Source organism: Corapipo altera, unplaced genomic scaffold (genome assembly GCF_003945725.1).
Source record: "Corapipo altera isolate COAL_440 unplaced genomic scaffold, ASM394572v1 151, whole genome shotgun sequence".
NCBI classification, from domain to species: domain Eukaryota; kingdom Metazoa; phylum Chordata; class Aves; order Passeriformes; family Pipridae; genus Corapipo; species Corapipo altera.
The window spans coordinates 1440655-1467241 of record NW_020884976.1 but is presented as its reverse complement, the minus strand read 5'-3'; the positions used below and the strand labels follow the sequence as shown (position 1 = coordinate 1467241).

General features: G+C 63.6%; 2 protein-coding genes across 2 annotated transcripts; both read right to left on the bottom strand.

The window, feature by feature from the left end:
* Window positions 1-7989: 7989 nt before the first annotated feature.
* CASTOR1 (cytosolic arginine sensor for mTORC1 subunit 1) lies at window positions 7990-13802 on the bottom strand. The gene is made up of 9 exons (XM_027665495.1): window positions 13643-13802; window positions 13488-13558; window positions 10952-11145; window positions 10704-10836; window positions 9820-9943; window positions 9151-9264; window positions 8979-9061; window positions 8780-8874; window positions 7990-8696 (listed from the first exon to the last, which is right to left on the bottom strand). Exons 1-9 carry the CDS (start codon window positions 13753-13755, stop codon window positions 8631-8633), a joined length of 993 nt encoding a protein of 330 aa, XP_027521296.1. The 5' UTR covers window positions 13756-13802; the 3' UTR covers window positions 7990-8630.
* Window positions 13803-15270: 1468 nt separating this feature from the next.
* TBC1D10A (TBC1 domain family member 10A) lies at window positions 15271-26129 on the bottom strand. The gene is made up of 9 exons (XM_027665486.1): window positions 25930-26129; window positions 22728-22827; window positions 19559-19666; window positions 19299-19405; window positions 18580-18694; window positions 18323-18388; window positions 17185-17374; window positions 16773-16927; window positions 15271-16553 (listed from the first exon to the last, which is right to left on the bottom strand). The coding sequence occupies exons 1-9, from the start codon at window positions 26127-26129 to the stop codon at window positions 16161-16163; spliced, it is 1434 nt and encodes a 477-aa protein (XP_027521287.1). The 3' UTR covers window positions 15271-16160.
* Window positions 26130-26587: the final 458 nt, after the last annotated feature.

Genomic DNA, 26587 nt, shown 5'->3' with positions numbered 1-26587 from the left:
CCTGATCATGGTGGGATGGACACAGTGGCACCAATGTTCCCAAGCCTGCTGGTGGTTCATCCCTTTGGGCAAAAGGATTGGGATTAAAGGGTGGGCTTTCTCTAGGAAAAAAGACAAACCCACCCATGGGGAGATACTGGACCTCTGCAGGGAGCCATGCTCCCATGGGAAAACAGCCCGGGCTGTTCCAAGGCCACCGTTGCCGTGTTTCTGCTCTGCCCCACTCCGAGCTGTCCCCTCTGCCGCGTCCCGTCCGTAACTGTCCCCAGCTCCATCCCAGACACCCTCATCCCTTTCCCTGTCCCCTGCCCCATCCGTGTTCCCGTCTCTGTCCCCGTCCCCATGCTGTCCTCTCATCCCTGTCCCTGTGCTGCCCCCCCCGTCCCCATCCCTGTCCCTATCCCTGTCCTCATCCCTGTCCCCATCCCTGTCCTCATCCCTGTCCTCATCCCTGTCCCTATCCCTGTCCCCATCCCTGTCCCTATCCCTGTCCTCATCCCTGTCCCTATCCCTGTCCCCGTGCTGCCCCCTGCTGCCCCAGCCCAGAACTGGCCTCTCCCCATCCCATAGTTACCCCCTCTGCCCCATCCCCACCCAGAACTGCCCCATTCCCATCCCATCCCTGCTCCAGTGCTGCCACCCTGCCCCGTCCCCATCCCAGATCTCTCCTCTTCCCAGCCCACAACTGTCCCCTCCCGTCCTTCCCCACCCCACCATCGTCCCCCCTTCTCCAGTCCCTCCCAGAACTGCCTCAGCCCCATCCCAGAACTGCCCCACCCCATAATTGCCCCCCGTGCCCCATCCCCATCCCACAGTCCCTCAGTGTCCCCTCAGGATCCCACTCCTTGCTCTCCAAGTGCAGGGGGGGAAACCCAGATTCCAGTGTCACCGGAGCCCCCGGGGGGTCCCACAGGTGTGGGAATGAGGCTGTGCTGGGGTTGGGGGTGTCTGGGGGGGCCCTGCCGGGGGATGGTGACGAAGGGATGAGTAAGGCAGGTGCCCCTGTCCCGGGGAAATCCGGAGCTCCCAACGGTGGGGACCGAATTCCCCTTTGACTCACTATGGTTCCCTGCCCAGGGCTGCCTCGCCCCTGCCCCTGTGCCCTGTCAGTGCCACCCTACAAATGCCACCCCACCGGTGCCACCCCACAGGTGTCACCCCAGAGCTGTCACCCCACCAGTGCCACTCTAGCAGTCCCACTCCCTCACCGGTGCCACCCCACACATGTCACCCCCAGCAGACACTGGGCTGCTTCCCACCCTGCCGTGTTTGGGGACCCTGTGGCTGTGACAGTGTGAGCTGCCCTTGGGGACTGTGGCCAAGCAATGTCCCCACAATGAGGTGGTTTTTCCCACAGGTGGGCACTGGGTTGCCCTGGGAGCCCCATGAGGACCCTACAGAGCCAGTGTCCCTCTGCCCAGGGTGTCACCCACCCCTTCACGCGCTCCCAGGGGTCACGTACCTGTGCCCTCCCCTCCACAGCCCCTCCGGAGCTGGGTGGGTGGCTCGGCGGTGGCACAGTCACGGTCACTGTCACGGTCACTGTCACGGTCACCCACAGCACACCAGGCCAGCCCGGGCTGCTTCATGGTGACATTGTCCCCAGTACGAGTGTCCCCAGGTGCCAGGGCGGTGGTGGCCGTCCCGGTGGCGATGTTGCTGTGACTGACTCAGGCAGGGTGCCCACGGCACAGCCAGGCAGCCCGGCGGGCACCGGCACACGGCACACAGGGAACGAGTGACTCCATGGGGACACATGACCCGGTCTTAGGATTTTTGACTCAGCGGGACTGGTGGCAGTGGGTGGCCTGGTCCCCACGGTGGCCCTGGTCACACTGCAGGGACACTGCATTTGATGTGGCTGTGGCGACAGCCCAGACTGTGCCAGGGGGCTGTCACAGAGGGCTGTGTGTGCCATGGGCTGTGTGCCACACCATGGCACAGCACATGCCTGGCAACACCAGGCCATGCCATGGGACACCACACCTTGCCATGTCACACAGTGTGTGCCATGTGTGCCATGTGTGCCACATCCTATGCCACATGCCACTGTGCCATGTCCTGTGCCATGCCATGGACCACATCCCATCATATACCACACACCACATCCTGTGCCACGTGCCACACAGCACAATGTGCCACATCCTGTGCCATGTCTGGATGTGCCATGTCTTGATGTGCCATGTTCTGTGCTGTGCCATGGGCCACGTGCCATCTTGTGCCACATCCTCTGCTGTGACAGGTGCCATGCCATGATGTGCCACGTTCTGTGCTGTGCCATGGGCCACATCCCATCATGTGCCGTGTTCTGTGCCACGCTGTGGGCCATGCTGTGAAGTGCAGTGCCATGTCCTGTGCCATTCCATGGACCGCATCCCACTGTGTGCCATGTGCCACATCCTGTGCCGTGCCACTCACCACATCGTGCTGTCCCTCATCCCAGGTGCCACATCCCCCACTATGCCACACTGTGTGCCACACCACCCCGTGTCACACCCCATGTGCCCTGGTGAGGACAACAGGCACAGTCTGGCCACCAAAATACAGCCCCTCTGTGCCCATAGCCACCAGGACAGACACAGGGACACAGGGACACAGGGACACAGGGACACGATGTCTCAGCGGCCGACAGGCCGAGGTCAGCACTTTATTTCCTTCTGCCATTGTACAAAAATAAGGAGGTGCCACGTGGGCAGGGGGCACTGCCCTTCTCAAAGTACCAAAAATATCAATATTCATAAATAAAACCTCGTGACATCCATAGTTTAACACCGTACAAAAATTATCACAAAAATAGATATTTATATATTACAAATGTCCTTAAATATTTTACCCCACTACAGGGATGCATTAAATTAACTCTGAGATTCAATAAATACCATAAACACACAAATATTAATGTATAAATTAGGGGGCAGGGGGTGGGTGCTGCCACCCACCGTCACAGTGTGGTGGCCAGAGCCGAGTCCCTGCCCGGCACAGTCAGGGCTGTGGTGTCACAGCCTGGGGGGACACTGAGGGGACAGGGATGCTGAGGGTGTGGGAGCACCAAGTGTGCAAGACTGAGTACGGGGACACCGAGTACAGGGGACACTGAGAGCACAGGGATGCTGAGGGCCTGGGGACACTGAGCGTGCAGGGGCGAGGACAGGGATGTGCAAAGGGACACTGAGCTTGTAGGGACATCAAGCACAAAGGGACACCAAGTGTGCAGGGCACTGAGCTCACAGGGACACCAAACTTGTGGGGATACCAAGCTCAGAGGGACACTGAGCTCAGAGGGACAGTGAGCTTACAGGGACACCAAGCTCAGAAGAACACCAAGCTCACAGGATTCCTCTCCCAGCCGCTCTCTGGGGCCAACAGATCCGGTGCAGGGCAGGCAGGGGGTGACAACACTGGTGACACTCCCTGGTGGCAGCAGCGCTCTTCGTGGGCCGAGTGGCTCTTAGTCAGGCCAGGTCACCCGACCCATTGAATCACTGGAAAATCCGGCAGGGCTCAGTGACAGGGGATGGTTGGGCACCCAGGGGACACCTGGCTCCAGGGTCAAGATGTGGGGGAGCTGGGAGGAGCAGAGCAGGGCTGTCCTGCAGCCGGGGGGTGGCATGGGGACAGCGGGGTCCCCATGGCAATGCAAAGTGACCAGAGATGCTCTGGATGCACTTGTGTCTTCGCTCCACGGTGAGGTGAGAGGGGCTCTGCAGTGCATCCCGGCCAGCCGAGACATCTCCCTGCCAGCATGGGGTTGAGATGGGATGAGATATGATGGAGACGATGGAGATGCAGACAAGGACAACTCCAGTGCCGGTGGGGCTGCCCTAGGAGAGCACAGGTGTCCGTGAGCCCCGCTGGGATCTCCGCTTCTCCCGGCACGTCCGACTGCTCCTGGTCTCCAGCTGGGCACTGTACTCGGCCATGAAACGGGCATAGCTCCAGAGGATCTGGCACCCCTGCAGCTTCTGCTTGAAGATGTTGGTGCGTTCCTTGGGGCTGGGGGGGGGGCTGGTGGTGGGGGCTGAGGGCAGGGAAGAGCCCAGCCAGGTTGTTGAGGAGCCCCCGTACGTGCCGGCGGGTGTTGTTCAGGCGGCGAAAGATTTCGGCCCCGGGGGGTCTGAGGTCACGCTGGTGCCGGATGATGTCCTGCAGTGCCTGGTCCATGTGGACCATGGGCTCCCACAGCCTCCTGAGCCCACAGGGCCCCTTCACGGGTCGCTGCAGCCACTGGGGAGGCGTGTTGGTGCGGCAGATGCTGTGGATGGCCAGGTGCTGGTCAACCTCCTGCTCAGGGATGGGAGAGGATGATCAGGGATGTGGGATGGGATTAGCACAGGGACCACCCCCCACCAGCCCTGTGTCCCCCTGTAGAGGGGACAGGTGTGACCCCTCACCCCGGGGAAGGGCACTCACGTAGAAGGTGAAGAGCTCCTGCGCGTCCTCGGCCATGAGCTTCACCAGTGCCTGGGTCTGCTGCACGGTGGGGGCTTTCAGGGGCCGCCCTCCCTGTCCTGGCACCACCCAGAGGATGAGGAGCCCTTTAGTAACAGCTGGGGAGGAAGAGGAGGCAGATGGGGGTCACTGGGGCATCACTGGGAGCAGGGTTGCAGCCCCCTCTCTGCACCAGAGAGGCACGAGCTCACTGTCCCCCGGTGCCACAGAGACAGCTTGGCCCCTGTGCCCATCACCTGGCACCAGGCCTGGAGGCAACAATGCTTCATGCCAGGTGCATGCACTGACATCCCGTCCCTGCTACAGGGATGACCCAACCCTTGCACCAAAAATCTGCTGGAGGCCCAGCGGGGAGGAGGATGAGGATGGTGGAGGTGCCGTGGAGCAGACAGGATGTGCAGCCCAACCACAGCAGCTACTCCAGCAGCTGCCCCTGCCAGTGTGAACCACCACAACAGAGGGGACAGCAGTGACACTCTGGATCCAGCCCCCCTGCTCTGGCCAGTCACTGTCTCAGTCCCACTGTCACCCATGGCCACGTGCCAGTGGTGACTTTGGGTATGGCGCTGGGCTGGCACACAGCATCTGTCCCTGCTGCGCTGGGAGGGTTGAAGGTTTTGGGCAAACTGACTCCTGACCCTCTGCCATCGGTCCCCAAACTGCCCCCAAACATGTCCCCTGCCAGCATCCCCTCTTCCCCAGGTTGCTCATCCCCATGTGCCACAGCGGGGAATGTCCCCGTCCCCCGCCAGCGCCCGCGGGAGGTGACACTGCCACGGCACAGCCTCGGTGCCATCTGCCACAGCAAGCCGACCGCCAGCGGGCCCCACTCCGCGCTCCCTCCCGCGGCCCCCAGCCGGGTTGGCACAGCCAGGCACGAGCAAGGGGGCGGCTGTGGCACACGGGCACACACCTACCTGCCAGCACGCCCCAGGGCCGCCGGTCACACCGCATGGCCGGGGCGGGAGTTTCGCCGGCGAGAGCGACTTCCTTAACTGCTCGGGGAGGGGGAAGCTCGGCTTTTAAAGCGCAGCCCGTGGCCCCCACCGCCCAGGGACCCAACGGAAAGGCAGTGAGAAGTAAAGCCGTGCCCTGGGGGCCAATGAGCGGGGTGAGCGCCCGGCGGGAGGAAATGATGCCGGGCGGGCAATGGGATGTTCTTCGAGTCAGTTCCTCGAGGGAGTCCTGGTGGGTCCAGCCTGGGAGTCTGCAGTCCCATTGCTCATCCCAGATGTGGCGCTGCTGGGCCCCGGTGTCCTGGTTTCTTGGAAAAGGGGCGTTTTGAGTCACCCTGATGTCACCGCTCGGTACCCAAAGGGTTGAACTGAAACCAGCCCTGTCTGCCCCGAAACCCCAATGCAAAAGAGGGCAGGGGCACCAGGGACAGGGATGTCAGCCATGTGCCACCACAGGGGCTTTCACATCCCAAATCCAACTGTGGGAGCCAAAAATCTGTCCTGGGAAGAAGGGAGGTGGAAGCACAGGACATATGGGGCATCCGGGCATGGCTGGGGCCTGTGCGCTCAGCGATGCTCCAGAGAACGCTCCATCCACCTGCTCACAGCCACCCACCCCTCAGGGTGACAAACTTGGGTGCTGATCAGGCTGGGGACACCGGGCTCAGGCCCCGTGCCCGGCAGCACCCACGGGAATGCTGAGTGGGGACCCACTGGGTGTTACCCAAGGCACAGGGCCCAGGGCAGCGGAAGCCGAGTCGGGCAGCGCTGCCCTCGGGCTTGTGCAACACTGCCCGGGGGAGCCCGGCTCACACGGCCCCTGGCACTGCCCTGGGATCGACACGGCCTCGGCACCACCGGCAGCACCCAGGGCGAGTCCCCTTGTCCCCTCAGCTCCCCTTTCCCAGCAGACGGAGCCCAGCACTGACAGGGGCTTTTCCCGCCTCATCAAAAGGAATCTCGTTGATCAGCATTTCCAGGTGTGTCGCAATCCCGTTGGTTTTGGTGACCCTTGGAGCCGCCCTGCACTGAATTTACACATTTGGAAGGTTTGGTGACGGCAAAGAAACAACCCAGAAACAACATCTCCTTCCAGGGGGAAGAACACGGCAGTGACTCACTTCCAGAAGAAGTGTTTTCTTTTCCCAAAATTTCCCCCATGGCCTGAAGGGGCTGCTTCCTCCACCAGGGGCTTCCCCCTCCTCCTCCTCCTCCTCCTCCTCCTCGGGGCATCCCCTGGCAGAGGTGACAGCTGCAGGGGCAGGTAGGGCTGTACCTGGGGCATCCTGCTCACTCTGTTTGAAGTAGTGTGTCCATCCCTCAGTCTGCCTAGACAGGCTGTTAGCCAGCAGTCTACACATCCACCTACCCTCCACCTGAATCATCCATCCATCCATAGATCCACCCATCTATCTGTGCACACATCCATCCACCTGCTTCTCCACCTACCCATAAAATCCTCCACCTGTTCTTCACTTATCCATTAACGTGTATATTCATCTTCCATATGATGAACCAACCATCCATACATCCAGCCAGCCACTCATCCATACACCTGCCCATCCATCCATCTGCCCATTCATATATCTATCAGTCCATCCCTCCATCTGCCCATCCATTCACCCAGAGGAACATCTCTGCCTCCCATCCCTCCCTCTCTGACCTCACAGGCTCTCCCATGTTCCCTGCCATGGCAGGACCCCCGGACACCCTGCCCAGGCGATCAGGACCACAAGGGCTGAGCACCCACCCCCTCAGCTGCCCCACAGCCACAGGTGGTCCTGGCACCATCACCCCCGGCTGGACTGGCAGGACACCACAGTGGTGGCCATCGCTCTTGCACAGGACTGTGCAACACCCAACGGGGACAAAAATAGTGCCAGTGACCGCATGGGCCGGCGGCAATTTCTTCATCTCCCGGGCACACGTCAGCAGCGTCCCATGACTCGGAGAAGGGAGCGAGACAGGAAAGAGAGAGGGGGCAGGAAGCTGGTGGCTGGAAGTGTGTGGGGCTGACGTGGGCAGGACGTGTCAGGGCCCGGGCACAGTCCTGCTCAGAACATGGGAGAGCGGGGAACGGATTTTGGGCACAGGATGGGAGCAGAGCCCGGGGGAAGAGGTTTCCACCATGCTCGTGCTGGGTCTTGCTTCATGACCAGGCACACTGGGCTGGGGGGGGCACCCAGCAGCAGGAGGGCACAGCCCCAACCCTGTGCACCCCATTTTGCCACAGGGTGCTGTGCTGCCAGCAAGGCAGGAGGACATGGGGACACAGGGATGGCATGACAGTGACACCTCCAGGCCTGAGGTCAAGTTCATGCCTCAGTTTCCCCCAGTTGGACCCAGTCTGGAGCAGGGGGAGGGCAGGAATGTGGGGTGGGCCCCACAGTTTCCCCAGGGCCACTGATTAGCTGGGGGCTGCAGCCTTCACCCTTTTTTTCACCCAAAATATGTGGTAGGGGAGCTGATCACATCCCAGTCACCTCAGTGGGGTACAGGAAGGCCATGTCCCCCTGTCCCATCCCAGCTCCTGTCACCTCCACACAGACCAGCTCTGGGACACCCCCCTAGGGCTACACAGAAATAAAAATAATAGAAATTTTATTGACTTATGAAAAACTATGTGAAAATACAACTTGGGAGGAGCTGGAGGGGTCACTGTCACCCCTTCATGACAGGTGACATCCAGGGCTGGGGGTGAACCACAGCCCCCCCTCTGCCACCTTGGAGATTTTTGGGGTGCCAGGGGCATCCCCAGAGCTGTGATGCCTTCACCCCTCCACGGGGCTGGTCCAGAGGCACCCATCCACTTGGGACACACAGGGCACGGGGACACGTCCCCACAGCCCCAGGCTGTCCCCTTCAGCACTGCGGTGGCACATCACTGCCCTCTTGTGTCCCCTCCACCAGCAGGACCCTGGGGACAACCACTCTCCCCCTGAGCCCCCCCCACCCCACACAGGCAGGGTTGGAGGCAGAGGATGGCACGTGGGGACTAACCCCACTCCTGCAGGACACTGTCCCACTGCCACAAGGCCACCACGTCCCCAAAGCCACCACATCCCCAGCACGCAGGGAGTGACACTGCACCTGACTCTGCCCTGCACCGGGGGAGCCTTAAAATTGAAAAATAACAAATATGGGTGTGGCAGGGGGTGGGGAGGAGGGAGGACCCCCCTCCCCTCCCGTGCCACCGCACTGGGCCACTCGGCCTGGGGACAGCTGTTATCTGCCGCTGTCCTGCCGCTGCTGCAGCAGCTGGATGACCTCGGCGATGCCCTCCTCGGGGACCTGCCGGGGGGACGCAGGGGGTGTCAGCCCCAGGGGACACCCCGGGGCTGGTGGGGGGTCCCCAGGGAGGGGCAGGGGCTCACCAGGGCGTGGTCGAAGTTGAAGGTGCTGATGTAATAGGCCGAGATGTCGGCAGCTGCCAACGGCTCTGCAATCTGTGCCACGATGCCACACTCATCTAGGGGATCAAAGGGGGTCCCAGGTCACTGCCATGGGGACATACAGGGACAGCAGTGCCCCTGGTGGCACAAGAGGGGACACGGCCACCATGGCCACACTCACCGAAGCCGAGGGGCTGCCCCCCGATCCGCACCATCCGCCACAGCTCCCCCGTGGAGCTGGTCAGCAGCAGGTCACTGGGGAACCTGAGAAAGGAGGGGCTGTGTGTCACCCCCCATCCCTGAGCCCCCAGACCCAGGGACAGAGGGATAGACAGCCCAGGGACAGCACCCACCGCTTCTGGGTCTCAGCATCCATCACGATGGAGATGTAGCCCTCGATGAGGGAGAAGGAGAAGAAGGTGATGGAGTCGAGGTCCTGGCTGCCGGCACCTGCCTCCCGTGGGGGGCTGCAGAGGGGGAGAGGCACAGGGAGGGGTCACAACCCCTGAAATGGGGAGGAGAAGGGCTTTGTGCTGGCACTGGGTGTTTGAGTATCATGTTAGGATGCTGCAGGGTGAGAGGAGAGGGGACAGGAGCAGGTGCTCCCTGCAGGGTCTGCAGCTTGCAGGTGCTGGATGAGTCAGGACAAGGTGACACCAGGTTTTGGGGCATTCCTGAAAGGCCACAGTGACTCTGGAGCAGTTGAGTGCCACCAGAAAGGACCCCATCACAAAGCATCCCCTCGCCCCAGCACCATTCCCACTGACCTTCCAAACCCACTCCCTCCTGCTTCACAGCAATGGTGGGTTTGTCCCCTGTGTCATCTCGGGGCTCCCACCCCCCGTGGTGGCAGCAGGACCCCCAAGCACCCAGACGACTGCAGCCCCTGGGAGGGCAAAACCAGTTTGGAAAACACACCCAGAGCCCGAAAACCCACCAGGAGCGACAGGTGGGACGTGTCACCACAGTTCAGGTGGCACTGGGCAAGGGGCCACCCCCACGTCCCCTTCCCCAGGACCCACCTGTGGGAGTAGAAGAGGACGTCGATGAGCATGGTGGCGATGGCGGGCAGCGTGTCGGGGGCCACCGTCAGGACACAGAAGCGGGTCTGGGGGCTCTGCACCGGGTGCAGAGTGGGGCTGGTGGCTGGTAGGGGAACGGTCATGTGTCAGCCCACCGGGGACAGTCCCACAGTGCCACCCCGTGGCCACCACACCCACGTGGAGTCCCTCGGGGAGCAGAGGGGTGGCCCTGGGTCCCTAAGGTTGTGGGTATCACCAGTTAGAGCTGCAGCATCTCCATGGGGACTGAGTGGCCCTGCGGGTCTCCTACGGATGTGGGAACCAGCAGTGGGAGCTGGAGCACCTTGGCAGGGACCAAGTGACATTGGGGACTGGGTGACCTGGGGGTCCCACAAAGATACAAGTACTACTGGTGGGAGCTGGAGTACCTTGATGGGGTTCAGGTGGCCTGGGAAGCCCCCAAGGATGTGGGTACCTCCAGTGGGAGCTGGAGCATCTTGGCGAGGACTAGGTGGCCCTGAGGGACAGGGTAGCCCTGGAGGTCCCCCAGATATGCAGGTGCCACTGGTGGGAGCTGGAGCACCTCAGCAGGGACTGGGTGGTCCTGGGGACAGGTGGCCTGGAGGTCCCCTAAAGATGTGGGTACTACTGGTGGGAGGGGCAGCATCTTGGCAGTGACTGGATGGCCCTGGGACAGGGTGGCTCTGGGGACAGAGTGGCCCTGGGTGTGCCCCAAGGAGGTGGGTACCTCCAGTGGGCACTGGAGCATCTCAGTGGGTGGCCCAGGGACAGGGTGGCCCTGAGCATCCCTCAAGGATATGGGTAGGAGAGCATCTGGGCAGGGACCAGGTGGCCCCAGGGGACATGAGCCCAGTGTCACTCACCTGGCTTGGGTTTGAGGAAGCCATTGCTCACGTCCTCGCAGGTGACAGGGACACACTCGCCGCTCTCCTCCCTGTAGATGTCGAACTCCCCCGCCAGCGTGTGGATCACCACCGGCAGGTCCGGCTCCCGCACCTGCCCGGGGGCACAGGATCAGGGCCCGGACTGCCCCCCTCCCCACAGGCACAGCGGGGTCCTCAGGACAGCCAGCACCCCGGGGGGACCAGGTGCCATGGTCCCTGTCCCTCACCAGGATGAAGTCAGTCTGGTACGTGGAGAGCATCAGCACCGAGACGTGGTGCTCGGCCAGCGGCGCGATGACCGAGCGCGCGATCTTGGTGACACCGGTGGCCTGGCAGCCGGGGGGTTCCCGCCCGTTGGAGACAACACTGAGCACCAGCCATGTGGAATCTGCCACCTGCATGAACTCGGAGGGCGGCAGCTCTGCGAGGGACAAGGGACACTGAGGCAGGTGGCTCCCCGGGGCTCAGCACGGCCGGACACTGTCTGTGCCACAGAGTCAGTGCTGGCTCAAGCACTGCTGTCACACTGTCCCTTGGGAGATGAGTGGAGCCAGGATGGGACCAGTCCCAGGTGTGGGGTCACTGGTTTGGGGACACAGACCAGCCCCATCCCGAGTCAGGGCTCAGCCACTCCACACTGGGACAGTCACAGGGATGAGGGGGTTCAAGGCTACAACCCCCCCAAACCCCAGGATGTGTTTCTCCTCCCCACAGCAGCACCCTGGGTTGGGTGAAAAGGGGTGTTGGGGTGCACTGCACCCCTAAACTGGCACCACCAGGGCCCTGGAGTTGCCCAGCTCATCCCCTGCCGCCCAGGAGCCCCCAGTCCAGCATCCAGCACCAGGGATGCTCAAAGAGAGTTGTGGTGGGTACCAGAGGGGAAAAGGGGAGAGTAACCCTGCTGTTCTGGTGATGCCAGCACCTGGTGCCAGTCTGGTAGGGAGGGAAGAGCCCAGGCTGGCAGGGCCAAGGACTGCTTCCCAAAAATCTGCTGGTATTGGCAGGGTGGGCACGTGCCAGCTGCTCCCTTCCTGCCTCAAGAACCCTCTTTCTGCCTCCCACTCCCCCTTGCTCCCACCCTCCTGCCCAGGAGAGGGGCTGGCACTGCTGGGAGACCCCAGAAATCAGCCAGGCAGCTGCTCCTCCCTGGGCACCCCTTCCCAGGAAGGGAGAGGGAGTGGGCACCCAAAGGGTCTCCAATCCGCTCCCCCTGCCTGGTGGAGGTGGGAAGCAGCTCCCACAGGAGACCACTCAAGCCCCCAGGCCTTCGGTGGGCACCCAGAGCCCCAGCCCAGCTGAGACCTCAAACTCATCACAGCAGTGTCAGAGGGGAGGTCACGCCAGGAGGGTCCGACACCCGTGGCAGGGATCCCATCACAGGGCAGGCTCCGCATCCCATTCCCAAAGCGTGGCTCGGGGCAGGGCGGGAGCGGGGCCGGATCCAGGGCCTCGGCGGGTGTTCCCAGCGCCTGTTCCTGTGCAGGAAGAGCCAGAACAGTCTCGGCTCCGGCCCAGGGCCCAGTGCTGGGGAAAAGGCGGGGGGACACGGCCACAGGAACGTGGGGACCTGTCCCAGCACTCAGCGCTTAATTGCTTTTCAACACCACCCGGGGCGAGGCTGAGTGCGAGGGCATCTCCCTGGCCCCTGTCACCACCCCAGGGCTCAGTCCTGATCCCCAGGGGAAGAGGGAGTGCAGCCCTTCTCTGCTGGGGGTCCCCTCCAGCCCCAGAGCAGGGGTACCCTGGCGGCCCCCCAGCCGTGGGGGGTGCACAGGGCGCAGTGGGGCCGCTGGCTCACAGGACCATTGTTCGGCACTTCCCGCCCTCCCCTCAGGATTGAGGAATATTTGTCCGCAGGCCCCGAAATAAAACAATACGTGGGGAAGAGCTCTGGCTCTGGGAGTGGGGAGAGCCCGGGCCACGGTCCCGTCCCGGAGCAGAGGGAGCTGGGAGCAGGACTCGTCTGGGAGTGCCTGAGGCCGGAGCACTGACCCTTCCTCCTTGGGGCACAGCCAAGGGACACTGTGGCCGGTTCCTGCGGCCCCAGCAGGAAGGTTTGGGCGTGGGAAGCTGGGCCGGATCCGGACCGTCCAGCCCAGCCTGTTGGGCCGGTACCCCCAGCAGGGTGGGCGGTGAAGGTGATGCACGGCTGGGTCACCAGCGGTGGGGACATCACCAAATGGCACCTCCCGGGGAGGGGGACTGGCTTGGAAGGGATCAAACCTCCTCTGGAGGCCTCAAAGTCTGGTCCCTGCAGCCGGGAAGGGCTCACCCCTGCCAGTCTGGCTGGGCAAGGATTTGGCCTGCTCTGCTAAAGCACCAGCTGGTCCTCACCGAGCAGATGAAAGTGGCCATAGGAATGATGGCAGGAGGGCTGGCAGAGCCTGGAGCGCTGCCTGTGGGCATCCCGGGTGGTCCCTGTTCCCTGCCTGGAGCACCTGAGCTTTGGGCTAGCACCGGGCTCTCCGCAGACCATCCCCACCGTGTCACAGCCTGGTCCCATGAGCTGGTGGGGACGCGGCTGTGCCCGGGAAGGGCCGCCGGGGCGAGGGCAGCCACGCCGGGAGAGCCCCGGCCGGGCAAGCCGGTACATCCCCGGCGCAGGCGCCGAGGGAACGGGACGGGCACGTCCCGAGGGAGCCGAGCTACAAGCCGGGACTCGCTCCCCGCGGCCCAGGCGAGGAGTGGGGCTGAGAACGTGCCCAGCTCGTGCCCGCAGTGCCAGCCCACCCTGCGGGGGACGCCGAGCCCACCGCGCGGTACCTTTGAAGCCCTCCTCGTCCAGCATGACCGTGTAGTCCTCGGGGGTCTCCGTCAGGCTGAAGAACTTGCATCTGAAGAAGAAGAAATCGGTGATCCCAAAACCGCCGCCGCCTCCCGAGGCCGGGCATTGGGGGAGGAGGGAGGAAGGCCGGTACCGGCAGCGCTGGGGCAGGAAGAGCAGCTTGAGCAGCGGGTGTGTGTAGAGCCAGAGCCCGCGGCGGGCCAGGCTCAGCACCCGCACCCGGTGCTCCAGGATGTGCAGGTCCATGGCGGCCGCGCCGCACGGGGATCCGCTGCCGACGCTGCTATAAGGGCGGGCACGGGACCGCCTGGGGACCGCCCCGCTCCGCCCGGGACCGCCTTGGGACCGCCCAGCACCTCTCCGGGACCGCCCCGGGACTGCTCCGCTCCGCCCGGGACCGCCCCGGGACCGCCCCGGGACCGCCCAGAGACAACCCTCCGCACCCCCAGAGGGGCAACTACCCGGCACCGGAGCCCCAGGACCAGCCCCGATACAGAACTCTGTGGTGTCCAAACGAGCCCAGATTCAGTGCCCCGAGGTGCCCGGAGCAGCTCCGCAATAGAGACCCGGGGTATCTGTACCGGGTGCCGACCCCGAGCCTGAGTGCCCAAACCAGACGAAATTCAGCATTCCCGAGGTGCCCAGATGAGCCAACTGGGAGCCTGGGGTGCCTGGAGCAGCTCAAACCTGGAGTCCTGCGGTGGCCCCGCTAGCCCCTGGAGTGCCCAAACCAGCCCCAGTACAACACCCTGCGGTACCCAAACAAGGACTCACCCACGTCTCAGGGGGCCCAACCCGATCCAGCTCCCTCACCTCCAGCCCAACCCTGTCAGGCTGGGACTGGACCCACTGGGAGCCTGATGCCAACTCCACTGCCAATCCCACCGTACCCCCCACCCCAGCACCCAGCCAGCCCCTCCACACTCAGCCCCGACCACCAGCCTTGATCAAGGGTTCACCCCAGGGCAGTGTGCAGGACCAGGGGGGCACCCAGCACCCTGAAACAGAGCCACCCCCCGGGGAAAGGGGGTTCTGGAGGGAGGAATGGAGGCTTGGACAGAATTCCTGCCAGCATAAAGCAGGAGCAAGAGAGAGGGCCTGGGCACCGTTTGGGATGTGGGGAGCTGAGCTCTGGGGTGTCACAGGACAAATTAGGGGGTCTTCTGGCTCTGTTCCACCATAGGAGTTGTGTCTGTGGGAGAGGTGGAAAGGTCTGGGTGCTGCGAAGGGAGTGTGCACTCCATGGCATCGCTCGAGGAACTCGGCATCCACCACTGTCACAAGCTGGGGCAGGTCTCAGCCTCCTCCCATCCCACTTCAAACGGGTAGCCCCAGGGCTGGGTGGGGTAGCAGGGCTGGGTCACCCTCTGTGGTGACACAGCGGTGACACAGGGTGATGGCAGCAGGGCCCCTCCCAGGACCCTCTCCAGCACCTGATTCGTGGGGCTGGAGCACCCAGGGGAGAGGGTCTGGGGCACGGTGCCCCCAGGGCTGGAACACCCAGGGGAGATGGGTTCAGGGCACGGTCAGGTGTCCAGGGGAAATGGGGTGCAGGCCAGGGTGCCCCCCAGGACTAGGGGACACAGGGGAGGTGGGGCCCAGGGCAGGGTGCTCCCCACCCCAGGGCTGGAGCACTCAGAGATGAATCCAGGGTAGGTGCCTTCCCAAAGCTGGTATTGGCACAGAAGTGAGTGGGAGGTGCCACTCCTATCTCCACCCCTTGACCCCCATCCCAGGCTGAGAGAGGGTGGGAGCTGGGGCTGCGCCTTTACACACTTGCTTTATTGACCCCTTTGTACAAAACTGCTTTTCCCGCTTATGATACAAAGCCACCCCCGGCCCTGGGGAGGGCACGGGGGGCAGAGGGGACCCCACAGCCAGGGATCACCTGGCCGCTGCTCACCCACCCCGTCACACCTGCGCTGGGGCCTGGGGGGGGTGGCAGTGGTGGGGTGAGCCCTGGCAGGGTGAACGCTCCCCCCGAGCCATGGGGAGCCCGGGCATCGGGGTGGGGGGGCTTTAGCCCTGTGACTGGCATCAAATCCTGCTGCCTCCAGCGCATCCTGCCTCGGTCCCTGTCCTGCCTCGGAGGAATAATAAATAGGCTCAGTGAGTAGGTAAATTGGGTACTACATATAGGGCTACAGCTTGATATATCCTCACTAGATAAAGAGGGGGGGCGAGGGGTCCCCTCGGCTCCTCGCATACCCCCAGTGCCCTGTGCCAGGCCTAAGTGCTTGGGAACTGGGGCTGGGGCTGCCTGGCTGGTACAGGGTGGGGGCTACAGGAGGGACCCGGGGAGTGATGGGTTGAGGGGCTCTGGGACGGGGAGAAGGGCCTGAGGGGCAGCTCAGCCCCCCAGTGTGGGGAGGGAGCTCAGGTGGCTCAGCCACCCCCTGCCCGGGCTCCCACCGCTCGTGGTGCCAGCACCCTGCGGGGTGGGCACCCAGCGCAGACCCACGGTGTCCCCTTTGGTCACCACACCTGGCCAAGCTCCTGTGGACACCCCACGGAGTCATACCAGCCCCCCTGTCCCATCCCTCCAGCTCAGAGCCCCCAGCGCTGTGTGCCAGGGGTGTCCCCCAGTGTCCTGGTGCCCGGGTCCGTGCGCAGCCCCGCTGAGCCCGGCTGCCCGGGGTGCGGGCAGGGCCCTACAAGTACGTGTCCTCGCTCTCCCGGGAGCTCAGGCTCTCCTTGGACTGGTGGTGGGGGGAGACCTGGGGGTGCAGCAGCTCCCGGGTCGTGCCGGGCGCCCCGTTGCCTTCAGCCCCGGGGCCGTTGGCAGGGCTGGCCGGGGTCTTTTCCCGGCTCTTCTCCTTGCTCTTGCGGGCCTTGGGCACGGGGGCGGGCCCAGGGGGGACGATGATGGAGGGCACGGGCTCCAGCGCCTTGCGGGGCGCGGGCTCGGCCTCGCTGATGGCCTTGGCGCCGTGCAGGCGCGGGGGGGACTTGCACTGCAGCTCCCCGTGCGTCTCCCGCCACTTCTTCAGCTGGATCAGGTGCTCCCGCTCGATCTGACGCTCTGTCACCGGCAGCTCGATGACCTGCAGGGACACTTGTGCCATCAGCATCTCCCTTGGCAGCGACAGGGCCACCAGGGCTGCGTGTGGGATCCCACCCAGTGAGAGGCAAGCCCTAAACCAAAAAGCTTTCGGGGGGCTGCCCCCATGCTATGCCCCATCTGCCCACCCAGGGGCAGCCCAGTTTGGCAGCGTTGGCCAACTGGGCGGCACTGGGCCCCTTGACCTTCCCCAGCACCTCACCTCCTGCACCAGGAAGGCCTCCTGCATGATTTTGGGGCTGAGGGCCCTCAGCCTCTCCATGGTCTCGTACTGGCCCTGGCAGGACTTGAGCTTGTCTGAGGAGCCCAGTGTGTGTTTGAGCAGCACCAGGCCCACCCGGAAGATGATCTTCACCCCTGCAAGAGCAGATGTGAGGCAGTGAGTGCCAGACAGGACAGGGTGACTCTGCCACCATGTCCTTCAAATGCTGTGGGGCACCAGCCTCACTAACAAGACACACAAAAGGGTGGATTTGGGATGCATGTGCCCCTAATCCCCAGGAAAACAGCCCATCTCCACCCTAGGCACGTGGCTGCCTCAAACCTGCCCTACTACAGGTCCCATGTGCCGTGGGGTCATCCCAGAGGAAGAGGAGGATGGTGGGAACTCCTACCTTCACAGAAGAACATGTCCCAGACGCGCAGGACAGAGCTCCAGGGCAGCGTGCGGGAGAAGGCGCACATGAACCACTCCGTCATGTACAGGATGGGGTCGATCTTCTGCTTGCTCAGGTGCTTGTAGGCCACAGGTGAGACCTTGTGCAGCAGTGAGAAGAGGATCTGCCCATCCAGCTGGATGGCTTCCTGCAAGAACAGGGACCAGCATCCCAGTGAGTGCCTCGGTCCCGAGATCAGCCCACAGTGCCCGGCCCGGAGTGTCAGCCCACCCTCCACACCTGGCTAAGGGAGCAGAGCTGTGTCCCACTGAGCCCCCCCATCCCTGACTGTGGGATACCTCTGAGGCCACAGCACAACACAGAGACTGGGAATACCCAGCAACTTCCCAGATTTTTTCTTTCTCCAGGATGAGAAGCTGAGTGAGCTTTTGGCCTGGAGACATAGAATCCCAGAATGGTTTGGGTTGGGAAGGACCTTAAAGTTCATCTCATCCCACCCCCTGCCATGGGCAGGGACACCTTCCACTAGCCCAGGTTGCTCCAAGCCCCGTCCAAACTGGCCTGGGACACTGCCAGGGATTCAGGGGCAGCCACAGCTTCTCTGGGCAACCTGTGCCAGGGCCTCACCACCCTCACAGCCAGGAATTCCTTCCCAATCTCCCATCTATCCCTGCCCTCTGGCAGTGGGAAGCCACTCCCCTTTGTCCTGTCCCTCCATCCCTTGTCCCCAGTCCCTCTCCAGCTCTCCTGGAGCCCCTTTAGGCCCCAAAAGGGGCTCTCAGCTCTCCCTGGAGCCTTCTCTTCTCCAGGTGACCCCCCCAGCTCTCCCAGCCTGGCTCCAGAGCAGAGGGGCTCCAGCCCTGGCAGCATCTCCGGGGCCTCCTCTGGGCTGTCTCCAGCAGCTCCACGTCCTCCCTGTGCTGTTCCCCAGGGCTGGAGGTAGCTCTGCAGTGGGGTCTCACCTGAGGGGCATGTCCAGCCTCTCACCCACCAGCACCCCAAAATCCTTCTCCCCAGGGCTGCTCTCCTTCCCTTCATCCCGCAGACTGTGTGGATACCAGGGATTGTTCCAAACCCGGTGCAGCACTCTGCAGGTCCCTGCCGCTGCCAAAGGCACCATGAGCCCTTTACTTACCAGCTTCTCACTGTAGTAGCCAGGGAGGTACTTCTCACAGATCTGCACCAGGCACCAGAACGCTTGCTGCAAGCCAAGGGACAGCAGTGAGCAGCCAGGGGACATCCCTGCGGCCCCTCCCTGCTCCCAGAGACCGCAGGGGAGGGCGGGAGGAGGCAGAGCACCCCGGGGTGCTTTGAGGTGCCAGGAGCTGAGCACCCCCAGAGGGACCCCCCCCTCCCGGCGGCCCCAGCTCTGCCCCGGCCGTGTGCCCGTACCTCGGCCGGCATGTGCATGAGCAGGACGGCGGCGATGGGCGCCTGGGCCTGGCAATATCCCTCCTCCGGGCGGTACAGCGTGTACGCCTTCAGCACCCGGAACAGGTCCTGCTGCCTGCGGAGACACCCCGGGCACGGGGAGCTGGGCACAGGGCACGGATGTGGCCCAGCAGCCTTCCCCGTGGATCCCAGGCATGAGCCTGGCTCAGTCCCTGGCTAGGATCCCTTTTCCACACAAACCTAGGGCAATGGGACACAACAACCAGGGTGGTACTCTGGGAAGCTCTGCCCACAGAGGCTACACCTGCCCTGGATCCAAGAGTCAACCATCTCCCAGGGATGCTGGCTCACACTGAGCCATGGATGGGAAACGACCCAGCTGCAAGCACAGAGGCACAGACGCTCCCAGACACATTAGGAACAGCATTTTCCTGGTGAAGCAGAGGCCACAGCAGGTCTCCTCCTCCCTTTGCCCTCCTGCTGTGGCAATTCCCACCTCAACAGGTGTCACAACCAGTGCCAAGGGTTGTGCCCCACACAGGGAGCTCCTGGGAAGTCACCCTGTTTTCAGGCCATGCCTGGATGCTCTGTGACTCTGGATGTGTAAGGACTGTGGGGTGACAGGGGGACACAGGGGGCACGAGTGTGGCTGCATGAGCTGGGGCAGACAGTGCCCACCCGTGGCTGACAAGGACTGGACACACAGGAGCTCCACGTACCCGTGGCCTCCACGTGAGACGAACATCTCATGGAAGGGGAACTGCCGGTGGAGATCCCGCTCGATCACATCCAGCCACTTGGGCTCTCCTGTAAGGAGATCCAGTTCCTGGGGAGGAGAGGATTGGGATGAGCAACAACCCTGGCACTCCCCTGAGATGTCTGGGATCCCAACAGAGACCCCAGCCATGGAGGGAGCAGGAGCCACCCCAGCACTGTCCTGCTCCCTGGTGGTGCAGGAGGGTCCCTGGCAAGGACTCACATCAAACTTGCCCATGTTCTGCTCCAACTTAACCTTGCTCCCGGAGAGGTACTGCCAGGCACGGCCCCGCAGTGAGGGCGGGATCCCCTTCTGGCACCGCAGCCGGATCTGCGGGAAGAGACACAGCCGTCACAGGAAAATCATGGAGCAGCGGGAAACAAAGAGGCTCCTGGGGCAAGATGGGAGCCAGGCCAGCACCACGGCCACAGGCTGGTCCCCTGCTGCTTCCCGAACAAGGGGATGAGTCCTTGCATCCCTGGGATGCAGAGATGCCAGCTGGGATGGCAGCCAGGGCTGCACCAGCATGGAGGAACAGGAGCCTGGCCGAGGCTTTGTGGTTTGGAAACAGCTCCAAACAAGCCTGGCTCTGCCTCAAAGCCGGATCCTGCTGGGAGCTGGAAAAGCAAACACTGGAGCTAAGGTGGGGAATGGGTGGCTCCCTCCACATGGGAAGCACTGGAGATACAGGGGAGGCTCTCCAGCCCCCATCCAGCCTCCCACTCCCCAAGGGGCCAGGGAGAGCAGGGATGTGTGCCCTGCTGTGTCTCAGCCGTTCCACCCGCTCATCCCAGGCAGAAGGGCAGGTCTGGCCCCAGCTCTGCACACAGACGGCTCCCAAGGCCCCAGGGCCAGCTCTGTGCCCAGTCATCCCCTGGTTTCCTTGGCACTGGGCACCAGGCAGGACCAAAGTCCAGGCGAGGCAGCTGGTACCTGTGTGGGGAGCTGAGCTGGCTTAACCCTGCTGTGCCTGCACCCCAGTGGGGCCAAACCAGAGCTTCCAACATCCCACCCCAGCTCCTGGAGAAGCAGCAGCACCATCTTGTCGAATCATGGAATGGTTTGGGTGGGAAGGGACCTTAAAGCTCATCTCATTCCACCCCCTGCCATGGGCAGGGACACCTTCCACCAGCCCAGGTTGCTCCAAGCCCCGTCCAACCTCGCCTTGGACACTTCCAGGGATCCAGGGGCAGCCCCAACATCTCTGGCAACCTGTGCCAGGGCCTCACCACCCTCACAGGGAAGATTTCTTCCCCAATATCCCATCTATCCAGGGAAGCCATTCCCTGTGTCCTGTCCCTCCATCCCTTGTCCCCAGTCCCTCTCCAGCTCTCCTGGAGCCCCTTTAGGCCCCAAAAGGGGCTCTCAGCTCTCCCTGGAGCCTTCTCTTCTCCGGGTGAACCCCCTCCAGCTCTCCCAGCCTGGCTCCAGAGCAGAGGGGCTCCAGCCCTGGCAGCATCACTGTGGCCTCCTCTGGCCTTGCTCCAGCAGCTCCACATCCTCATGTGTCCTTCTCCCCTCAGTCCTCAGCCAGGGAACGCACCAAGGTGGGCCGCACAAGCCTGGTGCTTTCAGTACAGTCACCCCACAAAAACCCTGCAAAGCCCCGGCATGGCCTCCACTCCTCATGTCCCCACTCGGGTGGCACGTGCCAACTGTGCCAGGGCCCTGCTAGTAGTGGCCAACAGCTCCCAAATCATTTCCAGGCCTCTCCTGCCTGCCCAGGGCTGCGTTTCCCTGTTAACTGGGGAGCAGGTGGTTGTTTCCAAGTGTGGTACCACTACATCTCCGGGGGGTTTGCTGCTCCCTCACGGCAGCGCTGGTTGTTTACCGGGGCAGGTCCCTTTGTGCCGGCAGGAAGCACGGTGGGCGATGCCCAGCGCTGCCGTGGGCAGCTCCGTGGCTGCTGCCGGCTCCTGTTGCCAGCCTGCTCCCCTTCCTGCTGGCTGAGCTGCCAGGAAGGAAACGGCCTCGCTGGGTTTTGGTTCGGCAGCTCCTCCAACTGACCAGGCCCAGCACAGCCAGAGCAGCTCATCCCACACAGGTCCTGCCGTTCCCTGCGATCCCACTGTGCCCTTCCAGGGATCAGCAGCATGTCTGGGCTGAGGGACACTGACAGCAAGGTGCAGTCAGAGCACTGCTCACCCTGCCAGAGCACTGGGAGCTGCCCACCCACGCGTCTGCCCTCCTTCCAGCACATAGTGCTGGCACGGCTCAGAGCCACGAAGGATGTGGGGTCAGGCTCTGCTGGGATCCGGGCCAGGCAGGGAGCATTTTGGGATGCTGGAGCGGTGCAGGTGTGAGCGAGCCCGGCAGAAGCTGGCCCAAGGGATCCCCGGGCTGCCTGCCAACCCCCGTGAGGCAGCCAGAAAAGTCCCAGGGTTTTGGAGGCTCAGGGAGCTCCCCTGAAGCAGCAGGGCCCTGCACCAAGTAGGCTCCTGCCAGAGCAAGGATAGTTGACAGCATCCAAGGCCAAGCCTGGCAGCCTTCCCTGAGCAGCCCCAGGGCTCCAGGCACAGAGCAACATTCCAGAGCAGCCTCTCTGAAGCTCCAGGCATGGATTTTTGCTGCAGGACAGACTATACAGCACATCAGCCCCATGGAGACTCACAGGAGCTCGGCCCAGGCACTGCCAGGCGCGGCTGCCGGAGCACGTCCCCCATCCGGAGGGCACCCTGCGGCACACGGCCGGAGAGCGGCGGAAATGGCACGTGGAACAAAGCACCCGCCTGCCGTGGCCCAGAAAGCTCTCCCAAATCCTTTAAGAGCAGCCAAGAAGCAGATGAGGGATTCCAGTGCTGTTCCCCAGGCACCGAGTGGGGACAACACTCCAGGCACACGGAGTGGTGCCAGGAGGCTCTGCCAGTGGGGGGAAGGAGGAGGAGGCAGCACAGCCGTAACCCGGGACTTGCTGCATCCCATCCTGCCTCATCCACAGGCTCAGAGGGTCAGGGAGCACCAACAGACCAAGCCAGAGCCACCCCACCAGGAGTCTCCCAGGGACCCCAGCTCGCAGACCAGTGTCACGCGCATCAGGCTCAGACATTTCCTACATGGAGCTTTTTTTGGTCTACAAGATGCTCAGAACAGAAGTTTCCATGAGCAAACAATTCCCATGGCTGCCTGCAGGCAGCCAAAGAAGCCCTAGGAAGGCTCCAGCCCAGCAGGGAACAGTAGGAGGAAGGAGCAGGCTGGCTCAGGGACCACTCAGCCCCTTCAAGCTCCAACTTCCACAGGGAGAGAACAGCCCACTCAAGCCAACAGCATCATCCAAAGGCATCCAGACGTCTGCCTGCGGGGACCCAGTGACACCAGGCTGCCCCAAAGGGACACCGCTGTGCCTGGCTGTCCCTCCCTGACACCTCCTGGGGGAGACATGGCTGTCACTTACCTTCTTGTGTTTCTTGGCCATCCATTTGTCCCAGTTGTTGAGCATATCCAGCCACTTGGACTCCCGCTGTCGGAGCACCTCCAAGGGGACCTCCTCCAGCCTGTAGGATGGGGAGGAAGAGGCCAGTCAGCGTGGTGCCCAGCTCTCCCCTGTCCTCCCCAGCACCCCGAGTGACTCACATGCCCAGCTGGCTGCACCCCCCAAGGCTCAGAGCCCGGCTGGGACACACTCGGCAGCGCTGGCGTTTTGGCAGCTGCCGGAAGCGCTTGTCACCCGTGAAATCACTGCGCCAGAGCAGCGGCTCAAACCTCTTGGGAACAGCCTGCATTGCACCCACCGAGAGCCTCAGCATCCCTAGGGACACACCAGGAAGGTGAGGAGCGGGGAGCACATCCGGAGCCACGAGCGAGGCCGGATCCCCGCGGCTGCACACAGAGAGAGCCAGGGCCATAAGCACCGTGTCACCCGCGCAGCCCCAGCCACGCCGCGCTCCCAGCGCCTGGCACTGCTCCAGCCCGGCCTCGAGCCCAGCCCAGGGTCCCTCAGGAGGGAGGGGAGTGTTTTCCAGAACGGCTCAGCCCAGCCAGGGAATCCAATTTAACCCTGCAGAGGCAGGGGCGATGCTGCTGTGATGCCAGAGCTAGCACCACGGCCTCCAACCCCCCACGGCACCACCTCTATGCAGAGACAGGTCACAGGCAGCTCAGGCAGGCCCCAGGCAGGGACATCCAAGAGGAGCAGAAACTCCTTCAAGCCATCAGTAACGACCTAATGCCTTCCCAGGCACTGCTCCACACTCCCCTGTGGCTGCACCAAGCCCAGGAACAGCCAGATCCTTCCTGAGGACCCAAGGACAATGGTCTGGATGCTGAGCATCCTCCAGCACCCAGCTCCACTGCAGGACATGCAGACCTCTCTCCATGTTTGGAGCCGGAAAGCGAGCAGCACAGCGCTTCCAGAGTCACATCCAGCTGGCAGCACTGCCCTGCTCCCTGCCCAGCCCTTCCCCGCCACGTCCCACCCACCGCAGCGGCTGGGACAGGGCGAAGGCAATTGTTCTGAGAGCAAACCTGCTCCCAGGGGATCTGCTTTGCCTGGATCCCCACCCTCCCCAGCACGGCCAGGCCCGGCACGGGGATGGAGGGAGCACTGGCCTCCAGCCGGGGCTGCGCGAGGCGTGGGAAGCTCGGGAGCGCAGGACGCTGGATACAGGAGCTGGCTGTGGGCCTGCTGGAGCCCAGCCAGCCCAGACTGGAAGCTGTTCCCAGCTGATGGCTGCTTGGCAGCGGGCACGGAGCGAGGACCAGCTGCATTTCATATGGCCGAGGCGGGAGGATGTGGTGCGGGCACCCAGGCTAGGCAGAGGCGGGATGCCCTGCGCCGGGAATACGCTCCTCTGCATCCACGCTGTGGGGGACATTGCCCTCCCCAGTGCCCCCAGACCCTCTCCAGATGCTGGGACACCCCATGTGCCCTCCCTGTGCTACCCCTTCCAGCTAGAGGGACCCCAACTCTGCCAGCCACAGAAGGAGGCCACCTATTCCCGCTCATCCACTCCTGGGACAGACTGTGAGCAGATGAAAGCCCTGGAGCAGGGCAGGATTGAACCCCAGTGCACCTGCAGGGCTCAGTCCCCAGTGACTGCAACCACCACACTGCAACACCCCTGGGAGCAGCCACTTGCCTCCAGCACCAGGAGCTCCATCCAGGGGGACTGCTTCCTGCTGGACCCCAGGGACAGGGACACCCGCCCTAGGGACAGGGACACCCACCCCAGGGACAGCCATAGGGACAACAGCCAGGACAAGCGTCCCCTAAATGTGATGTGTGGCCAGGACAGGGCACAGCACCCCGGGAAGGAGAGGCAACTCCACTCCTGCAGTGTCAAGGGACAAGGTTTATCACCCAGAGAGATGCACCTTGCCCAGAGCCAACAATCCAACCCTGGGTGTCTTTTCACCCCACAGACCAACCCAGGAACACCCACAGCTTATGGGGGTGAACACTGTGCTCCTCACAGACAGGGAAACCAAGGCATGGCACAGAGCACAGAGGGAGCAGATCCCCGACCTGCTCCAGGCGATGTCCCAGCGGGAGAGGAGGCGGTTGCCACGCGCCATCCCCGCTGTCACCCCGGCTTTCTCTGGGCGTAGCTGTTAAAGCAGGGCCAGAAAGGCAAACACTAAACACGCCGCTGAACCAGCTCGACAGCAGCACATTCCTGGGTGTCAGCACCGCCCTGGGGCCCAGTGCCTCTGGGTGAGCCTCACTTCCTCCGAGGGCTTCCTTCCCGGAGCGGGGACACGGAGCCTTCAGCAGCAGCGCTACTGACACCGGGTCCCTGGGAGGGCACCACGGCCTGGCCTCCTTGGCTTGACAGTGCCCAAAAATCTACCAGGATCAGCACCTGGAGGTGACCAGACAATGACCCTGGTGTGCTGGCACCTCCTGGATCCCAAGTGGGGTGGACAGCACTTCCCAGCCCTTCCCCCTTACTGGAGCAGGAGAGACGAGGGGAGATGGAACAGCTTTTGAGGCTCTTCATAGATTCATCAGAGCATCATGCAATGGTTTGGGTTGGAAGGGACCTCAAAGCTCATCACATTCCTATCTGCAGGGACACCTTCCACTAGCCTAGATTCCACTAGCCCCATCCAACCTGGCCTTGGACACTTCCAGGGATCCAGGGGCAGCCACAGCTGCTCTGGGCAACCTAGGCCAGGGTCTCACCACCCTCACAGCCAGGAATTCCTTCCCAATATCCCATCTCTCCCTGCCCTCTGGCAGTGGGAGGCCATTCCCCCTTGTCCTGTCGCTCCATCCCTTGTCCCAAGTCCATCTCCTGAAGCCCCTTTAGGCCCCGGAAGGGGCTCCAAGGTCTCCCCAGAGCCTCCTCTTCCCCAGGCTGATCATTCCCAGCTCTCCCAGCCTCACTCCCTTGTTCACATCCCGGCTGCCGCGGCCTCCGCTGCGGGCACGGGCGATGCCCGACCCAGGCCCCGCTCCGAGCCCGGGGGCGGCGGGGACAAACCCCCCCGGGGCGGGGAGAGCGCGGCGGGCTCGGCCCAGCCCCGGGCCCGGCCCTGCGGGGGCCGAGCGGCCGGGGCGGGCCGGGCCGGGCCTGGGGCGGCTCCTCGGGGTCCCGGCGCCCCTCGCCCTCCGGCCCCTCACGGCCCCACCCCCCCTCACGGCCCCCACTCACGTCCCCTCGGCGCCGCGGCTGCCCACGATGAACCCGAACTTGTCGACGCGCCGCTCCTCGGGGCCGCCGCCGTTGATTTCGGAGTCGGAGCCGAGCGAGCTGAGCTCGTCGCCGCCGGGGTCGGCGAGGCTCTCGCGGGTGCCCGCCAGGCTGCGGCCGCCGGGCGAGCTGGGCCCGCCGCCCCCGCGGCTCTTGGCCATGGCGGCGCCTCAGCGGCGGCGCGGCCGCTCCGCCATGCCGGGACACGGCGGCGGCCACGCCCCGCCCCGGGCCCGCCCCCGCGCCAACGCCATTGGGCGGGAGTGGTGGAGGCACCAATCGGCCGCGGGGACGGCGGCGGGGAGGGCCCGCCCACGGCGCTGATTGGTGCAGAGGGCGGCGGGGAGCTGTCCGTCAAACGCCGGCGGGTGTCAGCCAGGGGCGGCGCCATGGGCGCGAACGGTGGGGAGCGGGGGGCGCGGGATTGGGACCAGTATGGGACACTGCGGGGCTACTGGGACTGGACTGGGACCAATATGAGGCACAGGGGGGCTGTACTGGGACCAGTATGGGACACTGCGGGGCTACTGGGACTGGACTGGGACCAATATGAGGCACAGGGGGGCTGTACTGGGACCAGTATGAGACATTGCGAGGCTACTGGGACCAATATGAGGCA